The sequence below is a fragment of the Quercus suber genome, unplaced genomic scaffold, assembly GCF_002906115.3.
Source record: "Quercus suber isolate HL8 unplaced genomic scaffold, Cork oak 2.0 scaffold_51, whole genome shotgun sequence".
Lineage (NCBI taxonomy): Eukaryota > Viridiplantae > Streptophyta > Magnoliopsida > Fagales > Fagaceae > Quercus > Quercus suber.
Window position 1 is genome coordinate 368,308 of NW_027069516.1, and position 9,901 is coordinate 378,208.

The 9,901-nt window shown below is 34.0% G+C and overlaps 1 protein-coding gene across 1 annotated transcript; it reads right to left on the reverse strand.

Annotated features, from left to right (window-relative positions):
- Positions 1 to 4,004: 4,004 nt before the first annotated feature.
- LOC112040737 (uncharacterized) lies at positions 4,005 to 5,721 on the reverse strand. The gene is made up of 2 exons (XM_024073631.2): positions 5,184 to 5,721; positions 4,005 to 4,441 (listed from the first exon to the last, which is right to left on the reverse strand). Exons 1-2 carry the CDS (start codon positions 5,523 to 5,525, stop codon positions 4,175 to 4,177), a joined length of 609 nt encoding a protein of 202 aa, XP_023929399.1. The 5' UTR covers positions 5,526 to 5,721; the 3' UTR covers positions 4,005 to 4,174.
- Positions 5,722 to 9,901: the final 4,180 nt, after the last annotated feature.

Below are 9,901 nucleotides of genomic sequence, written 5' to 3' on the forward strand. Positions count from 1 at the left end.
CTGGGCCATTGATTTCTCAATATCCTCAAAAGAACGCTGATTACGTTCAGTCCAACTAGTCCACATCAAACAGCTTGGTACCAAATTCCAAATATCGGAATTATAGTTTCCAAGCCAATGGAGTGAAGTTTTTTTGATGTTTGGTATATAGTGGGTGATGCCAAGGATGGTTGTTTCTCTTCTTTGTGCATGGGAGAATTATTTGGGGATACACTCTTCTTTGATTTGGAATATGGTGCCAACTTGTTTGATGTGGCTAATTTAGAGGGAACAAAATACCCGCATTTTTGAGGATGTTGAGAAATCTGTTGATCTTTTGAAGTCTCAGCTAGTTGGGACATTGTTTGGGTGGTCTCACATTTGGGGTTTTACGCAATGTATTTCCGTATTTGATTTCCTGCAATCTGTTTCTATTTCTTTGTGATTTTGTTTTTCTTGTATTTGTTTCAAGTACAGTCTGTTCATCATCGTGAATATGATGTACTTTTTATTAATGAAATATCTATTACCTATAAAAAAAAATAAGTTCCCAAGCCAATGGTGGGAACAACAAAGTAAGTCTGCAACCGAACCTGGCATGACCCAATCAATGCCAAACAACTGAAGCATATGCATCCACATAGAATGAGCTAACGGAAAAAATACAAGAAGGTGATTTATAGATTCCTCATTACAACAACACATACAACAACGATTTGCCAAGGGACAACCACAGAGCATAAGATTATCCAAAGTGAAAATCTGGCCATGAGCTGCTGTCCGCATAAAAAACGCCACCCTTTTAGGAACCTTTACATTCCAAATGCCCTTCCAAGGGAAATTAGGAGTAACATCTCAAATCTTATGATAAAAAGACCAAGTGCCAAACTTCCCACTTCCATTGAGGCTCTACCAAAGACTGTCATTCCACCACACCTAGGAACTTGAGATTGGATCAAGTGAAGAAAGGAGAAAGAATCTGCTAACTCCCAGTCATTGAATTTCCTATAAAATCTTAAGTTCCCCACTCTTTCATTTCCACCCACTTGAGGACTGAAAACATCATAAATAGAAGCTTCCTTATTGGCTGAACACAAAAATAAGTGAGGATAAAGAGTTTTTAAAGAGTTATCCCCAATCCACTTATCATGCCAAAAAAGAATACGAGAACCATCTCTCACCACAAAAATGAAATGCTTAGAAAAGCTCTCCCACCCTTCACTAACAATTCACCATAATCCACACCCATGAGCCCTCCTACAAAATCTAGTGCTCCACCCCCCTTTCCCCTCTCCATATTTCATGGCAATAACCCTCCGCCAAAGATGAGTAGTTTCATGGCCATATCTCCAAAGCCATTTCCCTAACAAAGCCTGATTAAAAGGCACCAATTTCTGAATTCCAAACCGCCCTACTTAAGCGGGAAATAGACCTTCTCCCAAGCCACTAAGGGGTATTTGAAACACTCCTCTGAGGAACCCCACAAAAATTCCTTTGAATACGTTCTAATCTAATAACCATGGCTTTAGGAATAGTAAATAGAGAAAGATAATAAGTTGGAAGATTTGAAAGGGTACTTTTCAACAAAGTGAGCCTACCATCCTTTGATAAATAAAGACGCTTCCAGCCCAAAAGCTTCTTCTCCATCCTTTCTATACGAAGTACCCAAGGGCATTTCCAAATATGTCATAGGTAAACTGCCCACCCTGCATTGAAGAATGTTAGCCAAAGTTTGAATGTTACTCACCTCCCCAATAGAGACAATCTCACTTTTCCCCACGTTCACCTTCAAACCAGTAAAGGCTTGAAAACAAGTCAAAGCCAACCTAATTGAAAGCAACTGCTCCCTAAAAGCATCACAGAAGAGAATGGTATCATCAGCAAAAAGCAAGTGTGAAATACGAATACCAGTAGTATTAACAGGTCCCACATGAAAACCCCAAAGAAAACCACCTTCCTCAATTTTCTTCAGAATCCTACTAAGAACCTCCATGATCAAAAGAAAAAGAAAAGGAGACAATGAATCACCTTGTCTTAAGCCTCAAGAACTTCCAAAGAAACTAGCAGGAGATCCATTAACCAAACTGAAAAACGAACAGTAGAGACACAAGCCTTTAATCATCTCCTCCATCGAACCCCAAAACCCATCCTCTCCAACAAATAGAATAAAGTGTCCCATTCACATGATCATAAGCTTTTTTAATGTCTAACTTCAAACCACTCCTGGAGTGCGATACTTCAATCTGTTATCAAGGCATTCATTAGCACTGAATCCAAAATCTGTCTTCCACTAACAAAAGAATTTTGAGATTCAGAGACGAGTTTGTCCAACACTCTCCTCAATCTATTAGCTAACACCTTAGATAATAGCTTATAAACACTACCCACTAAACTAATAGGGCGAAAATCTTTAATAATCAGTGCATTATTTTTCTTAGGAATTAAAGATAGGAAAGAAGCATTCAAAGACTGTTCAAACTTTGAACTTCTATGAAAGTGATCAAAAAAGGTCATAACATCATTTTCCACAACACTCCTGCATTTATGAAAAAAAGCCATAGTGAAGCCATCAGGACTAGGAGCTTTATCATCCTCTATCTCTTGGAGGACCTGTATCACCTCCTCAGAAAAATCCCTCTCAAGAGAAAGTTGCTCATCTTCTTCAACGTTGGCAAACTCCAAACCATCCATAGTAGGGTGCCATGTATCAGACTCTGTGTACAAACCTTGATAAAATTGAACCACCTAAGAACGCACATTTGCCTCATCCTCATAAAGGACACCATCCACCTCTATACCTCTAATGTGATTAGTTCTTCTATGGGAGTTTGCTACCTAGTGAAAGAAACGAGTATTATTGTCACCCTCCTTCACAAACAAAACCCTAGACTTTTGTCTCCAAGAAATCTCCTCTAAAGAAGCTAAATGAGCAATATCACCTTTAATTTGAGTACGGCAAGTTGTTCCTCATGCAAAAGACCCAACAAATCCTCTCTAGCATCCAAACCCAAATGCTTAGTCAAAAGGCTTTTCTTACTAAACGCCAAATCACCAAATTCCTCCTTATTCAACTTCTTCAAATCATCCTTAAGAGCTTTTAATTTTCAAGCTAGAATAAAGCTAGGAGAACCCAAAAAACAATACCCATTCCACCATTACCGACCTATCTCCACAAAACCCTCTTCTTTCAACCACATATTCTCAAAATTAAAGGCACTGCGACCTTTACTGACTCCACCAGCTTCCACCAAGAGTGGACAGTGATCCGAAACTACTCAGGGAAGTACCCTTTGAGACACATTCCCGAAATGATCCACCCAATCCACCGATGCCAATGTCACCCAAATAAATATCATATAGAATTAAAACAATTACTAAAATATGTGTTACATAAACTTATATATACAAACTGAGAGAATCGAATAAAGTAGACCTCTTTTTTTACATGCTTTATAAGCACTGAGAGGACCCTGTACAACTATATAATTATCGCACCAATGAATCACAATATCCAACCAAACCTGACGGTATGAATAATCTGGGATTATATTATACATTTGCACCAAGATTTTAAGACATCTCATAACAAGACATTTCAGATTGGCAGTTGACTTAGAAAGTATATTTTATGATTAAGACTTGTGGTTTCCTATAGCAGGATCAGAAGGCAACTCATCACAACTGGGATCTCAGCATGATGATTTTGCACTAAGCCAAGGTAGGAAAAAGGCAAAGGAAAAATCCCCCATTTATTTTCATCATATTATTCAGGCCCCACAAGTTCCTAGAGTGTTATCTATTAACATGTGCTTCGTCAAGAATGAAGCAACTACTGAGAAGGATACAAGCTATTCAAGTATGTTTAATAAGCAGCCATGTTCTGTGAATCTGAGTTCAATGTCAATGGATTTAAATGATAGATGTATTGTAAGGGCAGCAGTCTTATACAAGCACATCTTTAGTTCAAACAAGGTACTCATCAACCAAACACATCTGAACAGAAACCAAATATTCACAAGCTGACGTATAATAAATATAAATATAATAATTCAGAAGCATGTCATTGAACAAGATAACCACTGATTCACAACTAAATCAAATATGTTTCCTTTATAGTTTTGCTGCATAATTTATGTAGAGGAAAAGAGTATACATACTAGCACAGCAAATGGTACTATGTTTTTAAATGGATTGATCAGGCAGTTGGTTTGCGCTTGAATCCAGAACCAGGATCATCACTGCTAGGAAATACCTCAAGCCCAGTAACCATTGCATCCGGTGGACCTCGGCGACACCTTTGCTCCATCTCCTGGACCACATCAGGGTTCCCAGAGAATAGAGCTTCCACAGAGCCATCCCTCCTGTTCCGCACCCAACCTTTCAGCCCCAATTGGGTCGCATTCTCCACTGTCCAGTTTCTATAAAACACCCCCTGTACCCGCCCCTTTATCACAACCCTCACCTGCACATTCAAAACCCAAAACCCATTACTCAAGTCAAGAGACTCAAGACCCTTATTTGAACAGATAAAACTTATCACCAGGCTGCAGCTGATAAATAAAGAGAGAACTACAATGCATGCATGACTGAATCAAAAGCTATCATTCATACAAATACAATTCCTTAGGTGTTGTGCCTTAAGTTCCAATTAAATTAAACCAAGCAGTTCCATATATCAATGAACCACCTGATTGAATATAATTGTCCTATTAAAGACTATTCCCTGCATTGGTCAATACAACCATATACCATAGTTGAATTCAATTTGAGAACCTATGAAACTGCACCTAAGTTTTGGCTATCATCAATAAAATATAGAGCAACCCATCACTCCCATAGTCCCATATGACTAAAAAACCCAGAGGACAGCCAATAACCATACATTATTAGTCCATTTAGAGAGACCCATTACACACATCAGTGACATCACAGATAGACCAAGAGAAACAGCTAAAATTAGCACAAATGATTAACAAATTCAGGTTTTCACAGTGACCCATTACTCAGATAGGACCGACAAACCTAAAACAGCCCAGGAAAACCCCAGTATCACAATTTACTGAATGAACATACAATCACCCATCACTCATATTTGGTTGACAATCTAGAGAGATAGCCAATTATCACAAAAATTTATGCAAAGCTAGAGAGACCCATTACTCACAGATGAATTATAAAGCTAGATAGATAGAGAAATGGGATACCGTTTTGTTTGAGGGCTGTGTGGAGTCTGACGCGGTGGCCTGAGAAGTGGTCATAAGGGTCAGAGAATGTCGAAAAGGAGGTGAACAAAGTCGGCGCAGAAGACGAAGAGGATGACGAGGAAGAAGAAAACGATGGCAAAGCGAAAGAGGAAGATGAGCAGGATTAAGGTGAGGATGATGGAAATAGGTGAGTCTAGGAGAACTATGAGCATTTTTGTTGTTGTTGTTGGTGTTGGTCCATTTATGTGCTGGGTTGCGAGATATGAGGAATTTGGCTGTTGTTGTTGTTGTTCTGTACTGGCTAAACAGTGGCCTTAGTGGTTGTGGAATTGTTGACGCCATTCGATTGGCTGTAACATCATAGTGTTCATTTTTTCTTGAGGTTTCTGGAAAGTGAAGACTATTGCTGATCACTTAGTTCCTTTTTAACAAGTGTGGTGTCCAATTTTACGATGGACGGTGCTCTTGCTCAATTGTTAATATACCTTATTAGAAAAATTTTGACACCAATTTCATTGAAAAGTAATTACAAAGTCACTGTAATATTGGTAAATATACAATTATTTTATAACTTGATATAATGTAAGATTTAGGTTTTTATTAAAAAATAATTATAAAACTCAATTTATATTATTAATTAAGTAACATTTTAAACGTATTTAGTTTCTAACAATTTAAATTCTCTGCACTTGATTTTGTCAAGTGAATTTACACTTGAAAATTGAGTGTCTTACACTCGATTTCGATACTCACTTGAAAATCGAGTGTCTCATACTCAATTTTTTCATAACAAAATTGAGTTTTATAAACTCAATTTATTAAAAATAAAATTTGTTTCAAACTTTACTTGGCTAATAATATAGTTTGAGTTTTATAATTATTTTTTAATAAAATCTTAAGATTTATTCTCCAAAACGGAATATTTATATTATTTTTTATCTCTCTATTTTTGCAAATATATTATTCTATTATTTTGAGTTTTTTATTTTTAAAACATGCATTAATTTGATTGAAATTATTCTTCTTTTTTTTTTGTGATAAAAGATAGAAATACTTTTTCTTTTTTTTCAAGTAATCTATATCATTTAAACTTTTTTATAGTTTGTTATGGTTTTTTTTTTTTTACAACTAAAATTTTTAAGTTTCACATTTAATTATTTGAATTTTTCGTTCTTTTAATAAAATTATGATTACCAAACCTCATATTTGGTTGACAATCTAGAGAGATAGCCAATTATCACAAAAATTTATGCAAAGCTTGAGAGACCCATTACTCACAAATGAATTATAAAGCTATATAGATAGAGAAATGGGATACCGTTTTGTTTGAGGGCTGTGTGGAGTCTGACGCGGTGGCCTGAGAAGTGGTCATAAGGGTCAGAGAATGTCGAAAAGGAGGTGAACAAAGCCGGCGTAGAAGACGAAAAGGATGACGAGGAAGAAGAAAACGATGGCGAAGCGAATGAGGAAGATGAACAGGATTAAGTTGAGGATGAGGATGAGGATGATGGAAATAGGTGAGTCTAGGAGAACTGAGAGCATTGTTGTTGCTGTTGTTGTTGTTGCTGCTGTTGTTGTTGTTGTTTGTGTTGGTCCATCTATGTGCTGGGTTGCGAGATATGAGGAATTTGGCTGTTGTTGTTGTTCTGTGCTGGCTTAACAGTGGCCTTAGTGGTTGTGGAATTGTTGTCGCCATTCGATTGGGCCGATTTTTACTTCCGATGCTGTAACATCATAGTGTTCATTTTTCTTGAGGTTTCTGGAAAGTGCAGACTATTGCTGCCACCTAGTACCTTTTTAGCAGTGTAGTGTCCGATTTTACGATTTGACGCCAATTTTATTGAAAGCTAGTTTGTGAATATATAACTATTTTGTAACCTGTATAATATAAGATTTATTTCTACAAATGTATCATTTTATTGATTATAAAAAAAATATATCATTCTATTATTTTGAGTTTTTTTTTTTTTGAAAAACTTAAGTGCATTAATTTGATTGATATTATTCCATTTTTTTGTGATAAAAGATAGAAATGCTATTCTTGTTTTCAAGTGATCTATATTATTCAAACTTTTTTTATAGTTTGTTATGGTTTTTTTTTTTTTACAACTAAAATTTTTAAGTTCCATAATTAATTATTTGAATTTTTCATTCTCTTAAGAAGATTATCATGATTACCAAACCTCATCACAAATTTACAATTGATATTACTAAAATAATTTATACACGTTCAAATACATAATCATGTAAATTGTATTTTCATATAAACTCAAATTCCTACTTTCTAAAATATCTAAAAATTAACTCAAATCAAAACTATGAAAATGATAGAGAGTACATGTGATAAATAACTCAAAAAACACACCACCAAAGTGTATCATCCAAAAGTAGAGACACAAAAACAAAAACAAAAAAACAAAAAACAAAAAAATCATCAATTCAAAGTAGAGTTGCAAGAAAGAATTAATAAGAGAGAGAGAGAGAGAGAGAGAGAGAGAGAGAGAGAGAGAGAGAGAGAAAATAATCACCTTTTATTTTGAAGAGAATATGAGACAAATAACAAAATTATATAAAAGAAGACAAGTAAAAGAATATTCAAAAGAAAATGTATGGTAGTAAATACCAAATTATTCAAGTCATGCTATGTATTAGAATAACATTGAATCATTCTGTAATTTCATAGGATAACATGTAACAAACAACAAAAATAAAATAAAAAAGATAAAAAATTAAAATATAACCAAATCATATTAATCTAAAGTAGAGTTAAACATAAAAATTCATCAATCTAAATTAGAGATATAATAAAGAATTAAAAATCCATCAAGAGAAAGAATATATATATATATATAGAGAGAGAGAGAGAGAGAGAGAGAGAGTATTCACCTTTTGTGTGAGAAAAATATGGATTAAATGGAAGAGAAAATAACAAATTTTTATAGTAAAAAAAATAGGGAGGAGAAGAGTCAAAATAAAAGGATGATGAAGGGATGGAGAAATTGTAAGGTTAAAGTATAGAGTAGTGAGAAGATAAAAAAAAGTAAAAGTAAGCAAATGTTGGAGAATGTGTAATTGTAAAGTGGGAAATTAATAAGGAGAAAAATAATTAAAAATGAGAGAGAAAATAATAAAAATAGATTGATGATGTAGCGTCGATGTGGCTTAACAGGAACGCAACAGTATTAAATGCTATGCTTCAACTTTTAGATATATAAAAATATAAAAAATTGTCAAAAATATTATTAATTACTTTATCATTTTTCCATAAAATGTTTTTAAAAATAGTTCATAAACTAATGTCCGTAGTGTTTTCGTTAACATTTCCCTTTTATGTTTCATTTCCATTCTATCTCATTTCCTTTATGATTAACTTACCCATTCCATTCAATTCTTTTATGAACTCACAAAATCTAAATGTAACTACCAGATTTTTCTTCCTCTTTTTTGGATTTCAATTTGTTCAATCAGTAAAAACTATTATTGTTGAATAAATAAATAAAATTACCAAAAAAAAAAATTAGTTTATTTGTTTATATACAATTTTAGTAAGGTAAAAGATTATGACTTGCCAAGATTGCTTGGATGATAGTGTAAAATGGTCTACGTCTATCAAATCTCGGATTACACGTCAATCATCGACTACAATATGATGGATGATGGTTTGAAGAATTCACATTGGTAACAATGATGTTGAAGCAAAGTGGTAGATTACATGGCAGCTATGCAGGTGTAACGCACTCAAATTATAAATAATAAAGCTCTAATCAATCTAAATAATTGATAAAAATATTAAATAAAACTAACTAGTAATTCAAAATATTATCACAAATGTCAGAGTTTTAATCTATTAAAAGATAAAATCTTCAAAATAATTATCCAGTTCATTATTTAATGCCATAAAAATAATAATAAAATCATCAATTCCACAAAATAGTTCGTAACTGCTGTCTTTAAAAAATCTCTACTCTAATAATTTCTCTAACGTATCTGTAAAAAAAAAAAAAAATGAGAGATGAGATAACTCAATAAGTAGAATTCACTAACATTGGAGTGTGAGAACAAACCTTTCAAATAAATAATTCTTACAACAAATTCATAAGTTGTAACTCATCAATATTTTATCATCAAATATTTCATATAAAAAAATATCTTTATATTGTGAGCCATCATAATATATATATATATATATATATCAATACCATCACATAAACAATTTCCTAAGCTTTTCTCATGGTCAACGTTTACGCCCTGTTGACAGGATTGTGCTGTTCCCTTTTAGGACTAGAACCTCCATTTCATCAATTTTCTTAAGGATGGCTCCTGTAACACCCCAACCTAACTGCATATTTAATTTTATGGGTTTATATGCATATTATTATCTTAATTACTTTTAAGTGCATGAAGCTTTGATTTTTTTAAAGATTATAAATAATTGAAATGGCTAGTTGTATTATAAATATATACTTAGTATGATGCATAAATGGTGTTTTGATTAGGCATATGATGCATGAGATGTGATTGTGAAAATTTCACCCCTATGCAACCAATGAGGATTCAACACAAGTAATGCTAAAGGTTCATGCATGTTGACAAATCAAAAGGCCAAGACTTGGCCGGCCATGCAATCACCAAGAGCCACTTCAATTCTTCCTTGAATTTTCTCAAGACACTAGAACATCCAAGAAGCAATTCCCCCCCCCCCCCCTATTTTCCATGGG

Bases quoted from the DNA above. Each gene is read 5' to 3' on its own strand.
- LOC112040737 (XM_024073631.2), bottom strand. From the start codon at position 5,525: ATGGCGTCAACAATTCCACAACCACTAAGGCCACTGTTTAGCCAGTAC. The intron at 4,442-5,183 runs GTATCCCATTTC...TTGAATGTGCAG, and splicing joins CACAGCCCTCAAACAAAACG to GTGAGGGTTGTGATAAAGGG.